Here is a 14,944-nt window from a genome sequence, read left to right as displayed (position 1 = left end):
TTAGAAAAATGGAGGATATAAAACAAGATGGAATCAGTTATATTTTCCAAAAAAATTCCTTTGAATAAATGTAATCACCCTAAGAGCAGGGAGTATTTTGTTTTTGTCTTTGTATTTCCAAAGCCTGGAACAGAACCTTGGAAACATGAAAGGTACTTAAAAACTTCCTATTGAACTGACTCAGAAGACAACTATTTCCGTTTTGGTGTTTTGTTTTGTTTTTTGGAGGCAGTTGGGGTGAAATGACCTGCCCAGGATCACACAGCTAGTAAATGTCTGAGGTCAAATTTGAACTTAGGTCCTCCTAAATCCGGGGCCACCTAGCCGCCCCAAAGACAACCATTTCTAAGGACTGTGACAAGTGGTAGTTTGGGAAAACTGGTTTCATAGAAATATTGGGACTCTGAGACTTTGAAGTCTTCTAGGAGAAACTGAAGGTTTAGAAGGGAAAACAATTTGGCCAAGATTGAAGCATCTTGTGAGTGGAGATAGTTTCATTCTTTTTATGTTTAATACCAGTGCCTAGCTTAAAACCTGGTGCTTAATAAATGCATACTGATTGATAACTAACCACTGCTTGTGTCAAGACTAGAATACATATCTTCTGACATTTAGTGTAATGATCTTTTCATTAGATAGACATCACTGTGATTAATAATATATATGAGATGCTTAGTAGTGGGAAAAGCACTAGAGAAAGGAACCTGGATTCAGACCCTGGCTCCAACACTTATTAGCTATGTGTCTCTGGCCAAGTTCTCTCTGAACCTTAGTTTCGTTTTCCATAAAATTGGAAAAATATTTGCATTAGAGGGTATGGCACAATGAGTAAAGTGTTAGACCTGGAGTCAGGAAAGCTTGGGTTCAAATTCAGCCTCTGATACTAACCATGTAACTGGGGAATTTATTTCCCCTCTATGAGCCTCAGTCTCCTGACTGCAAGATGGGGCAACAATACTTGTCACCCCTCCACCCCTCCATTTACACATACTCAGTCTCACAGGACTGCCAAGAGACTCAAATGCAATAATGTCTGTAAAGGATTTTTGCAAAATTTGAATTATGATGCACAGTTCAGTCAGTCTCACAGACCACTTCCCTGGGTTGTTGTGAAGAAAGCATCTTTAAACCTTTTAGCCTTAAATAAACAGGAGTTGTTATTCTATCATGCTGTATCTCATATATTAAGGTGGATGTGGATACTGAGATCAGATAAGGAAAAAAAGAAAAAGATGAAAAAACAGTGCAAACAGATAATTGTCCAATGTGGACAATGGAAGCCCATCTCCTTTCCTAGTTGTCTACCTTCTTCTTGAGGAACCCACTGGAAGAGCTGAGAACGCTTCGGAAAATAGAGCATTTGAAGCCTAATAGGCATCTCATCTCAAAGGGACTCTGGGCACAGAACAGGCCATGCTTCCCACCATATTTTGCCTAACAAAGACTTCTATAAGCAGGTTGCAAACCCTGAAGTGCAGGGCTATATAAATGTGAGCTAGTATTATTTCTGCTAAATGATACCTGGAGTTCTCCATGGTCCTGGAATCTCTGGCTACAGGGATAAAAGAAAGGATCATAGAATTTGATGCCAGAAGGAATCGTAGGAATCTCTAGCCATGACTTTTTTTCTTGCCAACAATACAATACTTTTTGTTGGTGAAACTGAGACACATGGAATATTTGAGTTGTCAATACTGAGAGTTGGGGGACTTGCATATGTGCCATTTCCCTTCAATAACAGCAGTTATTTTTTGTGGAGTTCTTTGCAAGTTCAGAGAGACATGGGAAAGGAAAGGAATAAGCATATATAGAAAGCCTACTATGCACCAGTTACTGTGTTAAGCACTTTACAAATCTCACACAACCCTATGGCTTAAGGGCTATTGCTATTTCCATTTTACCATTGAGGAAACTGAGGCAAACAGGGATAAGTGACTTGCCCAGGGTCACATAGCTAGTAAATGTCTGAGGAATTCAGGTCTTCCTGACTCAAGTTTAATACTCTCTATCCACTGGGCCATTCTGACAAGGTTTTGGTCCAACAAGTTTTAAGATAAATGCATATGTGTAATAGGCAAATGTTGTCTATTTTGGAAATACTTTACTTACCACACTATATAAGCTAGGTAAGTGAAAGTTATGTTAAAATTAAGAACACATTTTCTTTTATCTGTAACAACGTAACACCCAGCATTTCATTGAACACCTAATGAAATTCCAGAGAACACTAATCTTTTGTTTCACTGATGATGAAACTGAGGGATATTTGTTTTGCCAAAGGATTTGTCCAAGACAGGGGTGGGGAACCTTCAGCCTTAAGGCCATATGTGGCCTTCTAAATCCTTAAATGTGGCCTTTTGACTGATGTGACTGACTGGATTCAGTCAAAAGGCTGCATTTAAAGATTTAGAAGGCCACGTATGGCCTTAAGATTGAAGGTTCCCCACTCTTGGCCCAAGGTCTCATAGCTAGACTAGAACCCAAGTCTTCTGACTCCTAGGCTACTACTTTTCCTACTATATTAAGATGACTTTGGTTCTGAAAAGCTGATCTGAGATGGATGTCCTCTGGAGTGCCTTGAGATGTTATATGTCACTTGTCCAATAGAATTTATCTGGCAGAGATAATGAAGAAGCCCCCAAAGTTTCAGGGTACTTACAGGGGTGGTATTCTCTTTGTTCTGAATCTCAACTATATATTGGAGATCTTCACTCAGAAGGTGGTCTGAAGGGTAAGTACTGTTCCAAGTCAAGATGAAGTTGTATTTTGCAATTCCTGAAGAGAGGGCAACATTTCCTGGGGTTCTTGGTTTCACTGTCAGAAAAATAATACTCATTAGTATATTAGTAAATCCAACTGAATCCACTGGAGGGAGGACAGGAGTCCCAAGAGAGCACAGCCCCTTCCCAGGGGCTCTGGGCATTAAGCTGGATTCAGTAAAATGCCACTGGTCTCAGTGCTCTACAATTTTATAGAAATGTGGGTCAGAAATCTCTTCTGTTCTGTATTTTTAAACTCTCCCCTTTACCTCCCTGACTGAGCAGCCCAATATCAATCATGTTTCAGCTGGCTTCCTAGTCCCTTAATTGTATATTGGTGGAGACTTTTAGAGGTTGTCTATGCATAGAATGCCCTAATATTTCCAGGTGTCCATTTGCCATGTGCCCTCACTCACATAATCTATAGCCAGAAGCAGCTTGGAGAAAGGACCACTAAAGACTAAATAAGGCATATGATCATAAGATTCAAAAAGGGATCTTGGAAATCACCTACTCTAATTCCCTAATTTATGGATGAGGAAACTGAAACCTAGAGAAGGGAAGTAAGTGATTTTTTGGTGGCTAAAGAGCTGGGATTTAACTCCAAATCTAGTGCTCTTTCTCCTCTCTCAGGATGACTAAGGGTCATAACGTTGGAAAAGATCTTAAATGTCATCTTGCCCAACAACCTCATTTTACAGATGAGGAAACTGAAGACTGGAGAAATTAGCTGGGATTAATACCCAGGTCCAGCTCTACCTGTATCTCCTAATTACAAAAGAGCAGAAGTGAAGTGGTTGTATCAAAATGGGAAAACTTTATGTGAATCGACCATCATTCCACACCTGCTCCAAAAAAGGAAAATGAAATCCTTTGTCTATAGTCATATTTTCTCTGTAAATAGAATTTTTGCCTAAGACAAGAGCATACAAAAACACCAAGCATTTCAAAAACACCCATAAAGAGCTCATATACAGGCTGGTTTTCCTAGTGGCCCCGAAAGTAATTTTTTGACTCAGTGGCCCTGGTTCCTGCTTTTTTTGAACTTCCTCATCAAACCATCAATCATCCAAAGAAAGCAAACTTAGAGATTATCTTGGCCACCATCCCTCTCGTCCCCCCAGATTAAAGTGGTTATAGGCAGAAATCAGGACATATTTCTCACCACATTTTGCCTAAGAAATGTGTCTGGGCATAAGCAGGTGACTTAAAGAACAAGGAGGCATGGAATTAGTTTTATCCAAAGCTTCCCCTTCCTTCCCTCCCCACTTATAATCACCATTTTCAGAAGGTAAGAATTTATGTTCTTCCCACAGGATCTGTGTGTTGGACTGAATCTTCAGATGGTAGTCATCCACAACTGCAAAGCCATCCACTCTGGCTTGGCACACACACTCCAGAGATGAGGTGGCCTCTCCGTTTTCCTTGTTCTTAGGACTACATTTCTGAAACCTGCAAATCACATGATTTAGGAATCTGGTCATCTTAAATCATTGGGACACAGCCTACTGGAAGGCAAAGAATTCTCCTATTCCCTGCCCTTTCATGAGGGAACTCTGTGTAGCACAGTGGAAAGAGCATTAGTCAGAGGGCCTGGGTTCAGATCCTGCCAATGATGCTTATGACCTGTGTGACCTTGAACAAATCCCATGACCTCCATGAGCTTCAGTTTTTTTGTCTGTAAAATGAAGATGCTGGAGTAGAATTAGATGGATTCTGAGTTTCTTTTAGGCTCTAATTTTATGATCCTATAATCTATAGCCCCCATGTTTTATGGAAAGTAATAAAGAAACTGATGCTTGCTAAGGTAATGGATTTTCCCAAGGTCAAATAGGTAACAAATGAAATCCAAGTCCTCACATATAAGCTGCATTCATATGTCCATAATTTTACCAGTTATTTGTACCAAGCCGTTAGTAGCTATTCCCTGCTTAGGAAGGCAAAGGGAGGGACTGAACGCTACATTTAGTCTAGCTATGCTTCACATGCCATCTGGGCCATCTTCTTGCCATCGGCTTTGCCTCTGTGAGTTTGCCGTCCTGCCCTTCTCTCTCCCTACTCCTCCCTCCAACTGCTTTCCAGCTCTAGAACCATATCCAAATCTAAATGGCCAACTCTACTAGAGAAGGCCTGCCAATCAATTCCCCTAAGGCTCCATCTACCATACCTTTGATTTCCCAAACCAAAGCAAGCCCTTCCCTAACTACCACTCTCCTATATATGTTGTTTTGTCCTCCTGTTAGAATCCAAATTCCTTTAGAGTAGTACTATCTTGCTCTTGTATGTGTATTGCCAGCACTTAGCATAGTGCGGGGCACATCTTAAACCCTTACTAAATGTTTTCTCATTCATTCATCCACCCTGGCTGTTTCCCACACCAGTGATGCTGGAAGCAAGAAGGGCATTAGAGTTCATTTAGGATCTGTATAAAATGTGTGGCCCTCATCTATGTCTTTTGGACTGCCTTGGTGTGGAAATGACAAAGATCCAGGCATTCTTACTCAATCACTAACTGGCAACTGAAAGCTGGTGGTATCCTTCACCTGAAATTCTTCTCTTTTCCCAATTCCCTTAAGCCCTAGACTTTGGATATCTGGAACTGAGACTTCTGTCTTCTCTGATGTAAATTAAAATGTGCTATAATAGAAGACTGTTTTCCACATTGTTGGTTTGTCTGTGGCAGTCAGGTGGCACAGTGGACAGAGTCCTGGGCCTGGAGTCAGGAAGACTTGAGTTCAAATTGGGTATTGGATATTATCTGAGTAACCCTGCACAAGTCACTTAAGACTGCTGCTTGCCTCAGTTTCCTCAATTGTAAAATGAGAATAATAACACTAGTTAACTCACAGAGTAAGTGTAAGGATAAAATGACATAATATTTGTAAAGTACTTTGCATAGTGCTGGCATATAGCAGGTGCTTAAGAAATCTTGTCTCTCCCTTTTCCCTTTCGAGAAAGCTCCTAAACAGCTGGAATGACCTAGGGCAGAGATTACAATAGTGACAATTAGCCTTTAATTGAGCTCCACACTTAATCCCAGGTGTGCCTGGTCAGCACCTGTGTTTGGAGAGCAATACGATGAAAGCTTTATAGCTTGCATGAAACCACATATATAATCTTTCCAAGACATTAAGAACATTTTCTAATTGAGGCAGAGCTGTGGAAAGAGTATTAGTTCTATCAGTTGACCCAAAGGACCTGAGTTCAAATCTCACCTTAGATGCTTACACACACAGATGTGTGACCTCAGGCAAAGCATTTAACCTCCATGGGTCTCAGTTTCCTCATCTGTAAAAAGATGGGGCTGGACCAGATTGGCTTGGGGCTCCCTTCTAACTCTAGCTCTATGACTCACACAAAAGGGGGATGATGCACTCCCTGGGAAAAGACTATTTCCTATTTTAGAAGTAATACTCAGTACTCCCTACACATTCTGAACAAGGGGATTTTTGACTCAGCCTCTAGACTTATTGTTGGGTATAGACTCAGTGGAAAATATGTGTTTTGGCCAGAGTGTGGTTGTCTATTCTAGCTACAGCGATTATTATCATGGTTGTAAGCACTGCCACAAGTTATATCACCTTCAGTACAATGAGTCTGTATCGGGAGTCAGAAGATCTGTGTCTGAGTCTCATCAGAGCTATATAAATCCAGCTATGTGATCTTGACCTAATGATTTAACTCTTCTGGACCTCAGTTCCCTCTTGTGTAAAATTAAAGGGTCACCCTTTAATGTTTACAAAGCACTTTTCTTGACTAAATGATCAATATGGTTCCTTCCGATTCAACTTTGCCACTCAATTCAACGAGCATTTATTAAGCACAAATATGGACAAGGCTGCACCTTATGAGGCATTCGGAATTCAGACAGCACAATTCCTGCTCTTAAAATGCGTACAGTCTAATGGAGAGATATGGCATGGACACAAATAAACAGGATACAACAGAATGTAATGGGAGGCAAAGGAGAGCCAGGCAAAGTTCTATAAAAACTCAAAGACCATGCTATTTAAGCATTGATTAAATGATCTAGGGGAAAACATGATAGTTATTGTCACATATTTAAAGGACTCTTAAATAGAAAGGGGAGGGATTAAAGAGTTTCTTCTAGGTCCCAAAGGGCAGAAGTAGGAAGAATAGAGGGAAGGTACAAAGAGGCAGATTTAGGCTGAACGAATGGAAAATCTCCCTAAGGATTAGAGCTTCCTGGCCACCATTTTCAAATCATCCTACTTACCCTCCCTCCAGTCATTGCCCTCATCACCCCACCCCCCACCCTCAACTCCCTCTTGGACTCAGCCCCTGGAACCACCCTGGTGGGAAGGTGAGCTTTTGGTTTCTCTTTCCTCAAACTACCTCACTTCTGGCTGCCATTTCTAAACCATGATTTATTACCTCTGGCCATCATCCTGATCCACCATTCCTCCCCCTCTCACTGGAACTTTGACCTCAGAACCATTTTTGGGCTGGTTCATTTTCCCTACTTTCTCCCCATTCCACTGTATGTGTTCTCTTCCCCCTGTTAGGATATTAACTCCTTAAAGGCAGGGACTATTCTTAACCCTCAGCATAATACTTGACACATAGTAAATACTATCAGTGCTTCTCCCATCTCCCATCCCCCACCCCAAATCGCTGTCCAAAAATGGAATGAGCTATCTCAAAAGGTAGAGGATGCCCCCTGATAAAGGGAATTCTTGTTCAAGTATGGATTAGGCTAGATTGGCCTGTGAGGCCCCTGACAGCTCTGAGATTCTTTGTATTCTCTCTTTCTCTCTGCTAATCATCTGGCTGAGGGTCAACAGCCGTTTTGAGATTGTGCTATCTGCCCCTCCCTCCTCTCCTCTGGACCAGCACAGGCTTCATATGGTGGGAGTTACCCAGGACTAAACATCTAAAGGCAGAGAAAACATACAGTAAAGTATTCAGAGCTGAGTTTGTCCAAAGCTACATCACTCTGCATAATGCAAAGCAGGGGACAAGGGGGGCTGAGCAGGGACAGAATGTGATTCATGTAAGCTGGAGCTCAGAAGTGGGGGAGTGGGGGTAGAGAATGGCATGAAGGGAGGACAGCTCAGTGCTTTGTGAAGTTTGAAGCACTATTTAAGTCTTAGCTATTATTATCCTTAGGTCATAGATCTAGTGATGAATGGCCCTCAGAGGTCATCTAGTCTACTCCTTTCATTTCATGGATTTGGTCCACAGGGATAGTCGCCAAACTACAAATCTGTCTCCCTACTTATTTTCGTATGCCCCCATCTAAGAATGATTTTTACATTTTAAAATATAATAAAACTTTATTTTAAAATAGAAAAACCATCCTTAGCTCTGAGCCCATAGAAAAATAGGAATAGTTTTCTAAGCCCAAATTAGCAAACTGAGGCAGATAGAAGGAACTTCCCCATGGTCACACAAGGGCTAACTAATAGAGGTGGATTTGGACCTAGGTCCACTGTATTGCACTACTTCCAGTGATGAAGGACAGCATTACTCTCAGCCAGGGGGTATCATGTCATAGGTCTTATTTGGATTAGCCCTACCTTTGTCTATAGACTTGTCTTATCCCCTCTAGACTATCTTATCTTATCTTATTTTAACTGTATCTCTCTTAGCTCCCAGCACATATAATAGTCGCATAATAAATGCTGAATGTTGAATGTTGTTGAATGAACTGTATGCAGCTGGTTAGTTTCACTTACGATGAATTATCGTTATTCCGACCATAATACATCCATAATTCAGAACTGCAGCTGGTCGGCCTGTTCATCTTCCACTCACAGCTAATCAATGTATCATAGTCAGAGTAGCAGGTGACATTGGAGACCTTCAAGTCTGCCCTTGCTAGGAAGAATAAGAAAAATCTCTATTAGCAGAGAGATTTTAACAAAGGGAAGATAGAACTTTTGGGGCTTTCCAAGGATTTATTTGTCTTCTTGAGCAAATTTCATAAAATGTTAGAGCTAGAAAGGGAACTTAGAATCTAGAGTAAAGAATGTAACATCTAAAATTATCCTAAAAGTGTGGGACAGAAAATGGAGAGATGAAAGAAGGGAGCTTTAGAACCCAAAGCAGAAAATGCTGGAATTGGAAGAGCCCTCTCTTTTTACAAATGGAGAAACTGAGGTTGAGAGAGGGAGAACTAACCCAAAACAACTCAGCTAACCAATGTCAGAGATAGGAAAGGAACAGAAGTCTCTTGACTACCAGTTCATGTTCTTCCCACTGATGGAAATCTAACTTAGGAAATTCTGGTCAGACCCTTTCAGTCTTCTCTTAAACAAAGGCTTAGACCAAAAAAACAAACAAAGTAAAAAAAACAAAACAAACAAAAATCCTAATGATGGGAAACCAGAATCCATTTTTAGACCCCTAAAGATATCTATGTAAATTAGCAGAAACCCACAGGCCTGAGCCTGGCAGGAGAAAGTTAGTCTAGATGGAAGAGAAACTAGGTTATAGGCCAAGAGGAATTTTAATGAAAAATGAACATAGAATGCTAAATGAAAAGGTACAGTCAAAATTATCAAACTAAGGGCTGCTAACCTGGGGTCTATGAATTATTTAAAAGATTTTATAATTCATTATAATTGGTTTCTTTTGTAATCCAACATATTTTACTTTATACATTATAGAAACATTTTTGAAAAGGGGTCCATAGGTTTTCCCAGGCTGTCAGTGGGATGGATAATTAAAAAAAAAAATAAAGTTAAGAACTTTAACCTAATCCAACCCACTCATTGCACAGGCAAGAAAACAAACTCAGAGCGTGGAAGAGACCTGACCAACTTGCCCAACTGGCAACACAACCAGTCAGTGGCAGGGCTGAAGTCAAAGCTCAGGCCTTCCTGCCTGTTTCTGTCAGATTACAGACTCCCACAATGAAGACACAACACGTTCTGGCTTTTGATACTCCCACATTTAATATTCCTAAGCCAAAGCTTTGGGATTGATAGACATCCCAGGGAGGTGGCCAACTCTCTTTGGGAACTCATTGGCAAGGATGCCAAAGAACACCTACTGAAAGAAATCGGGCTGTGGTCTCCTCTGCCAAACTCATGAAAATCAAAGAAAGTGCCTGAACTCTATCAAATGTGGGTCTTTTCTTGAAATATGTTCATGAACAATAACAACTTACATGCACATCACTGTAAAGTTTACAAAATGCTTCCCTCAGAACCATCCTAGATAGTAGGCATTGCAAAAACTACCCTCTTTATTTCACAGATACCAAACTGAGGCTCAGACACTTGCTCAAAGTCAAGTGACCATTAAGTGTTGGAACCAGTATGATTCCCTGGTCTCTCTAGGCTACAAGTCCAGAGTTCTTCCTGGAACACCAAGCTGCTTCAAAATGAGGCACCCAACTTGTTCTGCCAAATCAAAAGCAATAAGTGGAATATGACAAATTGAAGCTTGATATCAGGTACAAAATTCCTAAAAATTGGATCTGTCCCAAAGTGGAAAGGTGAAAAGTGGAATCCCAGAAAGGTGAAGGATTTCCCCTCATTGGAAATCTTTAAATAGAGACTGAATGACCAATTGCCAGGCATCTTATAATGGTGATTCCTTACAGGGGTTCTAAACCAGGGGTGTATGAACTTGTTTTTATAAAAATATTTCGATAACTATATTTTGATATTCAATGGAAATATACAGTGCAAATTCAAATTATTTAGTCATTTCATAAAATATATCATTCATATTACTAGGAAGCTAACTCATTTTTCCCCTTTGTCATCTCATGTATTATTCCATGCATTTAAAGGAAAAGAGGCAATTGTAGAACATAAAATTACAGAAGATAAAACAGATAACTGATGATGTGAAACAAAAGTTACTGCAAAAAAAAATTAATGCACTTGGGATTAGAAGGGGAATATAGGGGAAAAAATCTTTGCATCAAGCTTCTCTGATATGGATTTGGCATCTAAGAAATATAAACAGTTAACATATATACACGTGGTGTCCCCAAAACTTTAAGCTTAAATTTTCACTAAGACTTTGTATGAGACTAAAATTCATTCCTTAATAGAAAAATAGTCAAATGATGTAAACAAACAGTTCTCAAAAGTAAACTTTAAATAACCATATGAAAGAACGCTTCAAATCACTAACAGGGCAGGGACTTTGTCTTATTTAATTTGTATCTCCCTTTGCTCCTAGCAAAGTGTCTTAACACATAGGAGCTGCTTAATAAATGTTGAATGTTGAATGTTGTTGAATGTACCATCCGTATGTAGTTGATCAGGTAAAGGGAAGTTTCTTTTCTCATCTCTGGAAATGTCACCACTAGGGATACATACTCTTGACAATAATAATATTAATAACAGATATGAGTATCTAATAATAGAAATGAGAATCAAAACAACCCTGAGGTTTCACCTCATACCCTGTAAATAGGCAAAGATGACAAAAGATGAGAATTGTTAATGTGGGAAGGGTTGTAGGAAGATAGATACATTGTTGCCTTGTTGGTGGAGTTGTGAATCTAACCATTTTCAAAGGCAACTTGGAATTATGCAAATAAAGTAACTAAAATGTCCACACCCTTTGACCCAGAGATTCCATTATTAGACATATTCCAACGAGGCCATTGACAAGAAAAAGTCCCCACAGGTTCCAGAATATTTCTAGCAGGTTCTTTTTGTGATAGCAAAGAATTGGCAATAAGCAGATACCTACAAATTGGGGAATAATAACCATATTGTGGTTCATGAATGTAACTGTTACAATATAATTATAAGGTATGGGTAGAATTAGATGGCCACTGAGGTCCATTCCAACTCTGAAATTCTAGGAATTCTATGAAACTATGAAACAAGAATTCTTTTTGGGGGGGTGGGGGGGGGATCTCCTAACATAAGTCCAAACTTTACTGACTGTGAAACAATAGTGTTGAAGGACCCACCGTGGTGCCTCACACAGGTATGCACCTAACATGCCTCTGTCACTTATTACCTGGGTGTAGCCCATGGACCTATGTAGGATTGTTTTTGGGGGTTTTTTTTGCTGTTGTTGTTGTGGTACCCAGAGGCAGGCCATGCTCAATTTAGAGGAAGCGAGATCTAGCTCTGAATCCTGCCTCAGACACCTATTACCTGTGGGACCTTCAACAAGTCACTAAACCTTCTGGGGTCTCAGTTTCTTCATCAATAAGATAATGGGGGCAGGGGAGGTTGGGTTAGATGGTCTCAGTCTCCTTCAGCTCTAGGTTCGTTTTCCTACGAGCTTCTGTGGACTTCAGTTTCCTAATCTGCAAATAAGGGAGTTGAGTGAAATTGTCTCTAAAGTCACTCCTAGTCCCAGTGGTGTGAACTTAGATATGCTGGCTTGAATTAAATAACATTAACACTTACTGGGCCATCCTGACCACAGCAGGAAGAGGCACCACAAGGCAAACGCCGGAGCAGAGAGCAGCCGTCCCATGGGATGTTCCTTTGGGCGACTATCAGATCTGCACCTGTCAAGATGAAACAATACTCCCATTAACACCTAGATTGTCCACGGCGCTATTGTGCACTGAATCGCGGAGCAAAGCAAAATCAGGGGAGTGGTGTGAGTGGGAGGGGAGAGGCATGGAAGTTGGAAGGAATCAGCAAAGGCATATGAAGAGGTGGAATTTCAGTTGTGCCTCCAAGGACACCAGAGATCCCAAGAGGCGATGAGGACGAGGGAGGCGCATACCAGGGACAGGGATCAGCCGCCTGTGCTGGGCAGAAGGCATAGTAATGTCATGTGAGAGGAATGGCAGAAAAGGCCTGGTTGGAGTCAGGGTGAGAAAGGTTTTTAACTGTCTAAATAGGAAAGTCTTTATTTGATTCTAGATGAGATAGGGGGGCACTAGAGCTCACTGAGCAGGGGAATCACACCTTTGCTTTAGGAATATCATTTTGGCAAACATGTGGAGCATGGGTTGGATCAGCGAGAAACCTGAATGAGAGTGATGAGTCAGAAGGCTGCCACAATATCCCAAGTGAGAGGGGATGAACCCCTGAACTAGGGTGGCAGCCATGTGAGAGAAGGTGACAATCACAAGACATGTTGTGGAGGAAGGAACATGTGGCTGGATACACAAGGTGAGGGAGAGTAAGGTACGGAAGGCTCACAGGCATTCATTAAGTGCCTATGAGGCAGGTACTGTTTTAAGCACTTTACAAATGTTATCTCATTTGATCCTCACAGCAACTCTGTGAGACAGGTGCTATTATTACCCCCATTTTAAAGTTGAGGAAAAGGAGACAGACAGAGGTTAAGTGAATTGCCCAAAGTCACACAGCCAGTACGTGTCTGGGGTGGAATGTGAAATCAGGTCTTCCTGACTCCAGGCCCAGCACTACATACACTGTGCCACGTTGGTGCTCTTGGGGTAAGGAATTGAGGATGACTCTGAAATTGCAGACCTGTGTAATTGACAGAAGAGGGATACCCTTAGAAAAATAGGGAAGTTTGGCAGAAACTTGGTGAAAGATAACGAGTTCTGTTTTGGTCATTAAATTTGAGGTGCTTATATAACGAGCAGTTAGACTAGAACTCAGAACAGGAGTAGATAGACAGATAGGTAGACAGACAGACAGACAGACAGATAAGGACAGACAAGTAAAAAGACAGAAAAAAGACAGGTAGAAAAAGAAAGAGATCTGGGAGTCATTTTTGTAAAGATAATAATTGAACCCACAACTCAAGGTTATATAGATAATTAAATTGCAAAGATGGTTTTTGCATCCAGGACCTCCAATTCCAAAGCCATTTGGTTCCAACTGAACTCCCTAATCTCATTTTATATCATTTCCCTGCACTCATTCTACACTTGTGAAACTGGCCTCCTGGATGTTCTATGAGCTCATCTTGTCATCAGTTGGCCATCTGTACTTGCTCACACAGGCTGACCCTGTGCTTGGACTATACTTTTTCCTCATCTCCATCTACTGAAATTCTTCTTTCTTCAAGGTTCAATTCAGGTGCCCTACTCCATGAAGGCTTCTTTGATTCCTTCCAGCTAAAAAAAGTGTTTTCTCCTTCCTCAAATTTTCTTAGATTATTTTCTTCATATCTCTCTTTTGCTCAAATCATTCTTTGTCTTGTATTACATCTATTTGTGCATATGTTGTATTTTTTCCCCTCTCTCAATAGACTGTAAGGGCAGGGACCATATCATTGTTTACCTTTGTATTTCTAGAGTTTTGCTTGATGCCGTACACATGGAAATCATTTAATTCATGCTTGCATATACACTAAGGAGGTCAATCATAAAAAGAAAGACCCCATATATTTCCAAAATATTTATACCAGTCCTTTTTGAGGTAGCAGAGAACTGGATAGATGCTCGTTGATTGGGGAATGGCTAAACAAGTCATAGCACGTGTATGCAGTGGAATGTTATTGTACTTTAAAAAAACAATGAATATGATGCATAAAGAGAAGCAAGTAATGATTTATATGAACTGATAGGAAGTGAAGGAAGGAGAAGCAAGAAAACAATATGTATAATGATTATAACAATATAAATGAGAATATCACCAAAACTATTGACACTGAATACTATGAAATTATAATGACTGAGCTTGGTCCCCAAGAAGAGAGAGGAGAAAACATCCTCTTCTCATTATTTGCAGAACTGGGGTGGGGGTGGAGGGGAACCATGGAGTGGAACAGTCAGATGTATTTTTTAATATATTAGTCTGGTGGAAACTTTTTTCTTTCTTCCTCTTCTAGAACATTCTTTTTATAAGGGACTGCTTTCTGCAAGAGGGAAGGGGGAGAGAGAAATGTTGATGATGTAAAAATAGAAGATAACTAATTTTATTTTTAAAAAAATACATACTTGTTGAACGGAACTGAAAATTCTATTTGTTCTGGAAAAGACTTTGTAACATGGCACTAGAATGCAAGAGCAGAAAGGTAATTGACGGTTGCTTGTCCTTCATTTTACAAAAGGACCAATGACATCACGGGATGATATCTTGATTTGCCTGTGAACTGGATTTAAGTGAGGCAGAGTTGCACAAAGTCATCAGCCTCATTCTCTGTTCCAGAGTCACTGAAGTCCAGTGGCAAGACAAAAGCCAGGACAATAGGTGATGGACTGGGGTGCAGTGGATGACCTTGGTGACTTCAGTGCCTGGTGAAAATCTAAGCGTTCCACGATGCCTGCTTCAGCCATCCATTCTGCCAGGGGAAGTCTTCAT

At 40.5% G+C, this 14,944-nt stretch overlaps 1 protein-coding gene across 2 annotated transcripts in view; it reads right to left on the bottom strand.

The window, feature by feature from the left end:
* The window catches only part of IL4R (interleukin 4 receptor), a 53,019-nt gene that overhangs the window by 18,750 nt on the left and 19,325 nt on the right, over positions 1 to 14,944 (bottom strand). For both annotated transcript variants that reach the window (XM_072598034.1, XM_072598026.1), the window contains exons 2-5: positions 12,116 to 12,219; positions 8,459 to 8,600; positions 4,039 to 4,211; positions 2,660 to 2,814 (exon numbers count right to left, since the gene is read on the bottom strand). In XM_072598034.1, the coding sequence (XP_072454135.1) occupies positions 2,660 to 2,814; positions 4,039 to 4,211; positions 8,459 to 8,600; positions 12,116 to 12,185 (540 nt within the window). In that variant the 5' untranslated portion in view covers positions 12,186 to 12,219. The remainder of the gene's footprint in view (positions 1 to 2,659; positions 2,815 to 4,038; positions 4,212 to 8,458; positions 8,601 to 12,115; positions 12,220 to 14,944) is intronic.

Source organism: Notamacropus eugenii, chromosome 1 (assembly GCF_028372415.1).
Source record: "Notamacropus eugenii isolate mMacEug1 chromosome 1, mMacEug1.pri_v2, whole genome shotgun sequence".
Classification (NCBI taxonomy): domain Eukaryota; kingdom Metazoa; phylum Chordata; class Mammalia; order Diprotodontia; family Macropodidae; genus Notamacropus; species Notamacropus eugenii.
The sequence above is the reverse complement of the archived record's forward strand: the minus strand, read 5'-3'. Positions and strand labels throughout refer to the sequence as shown.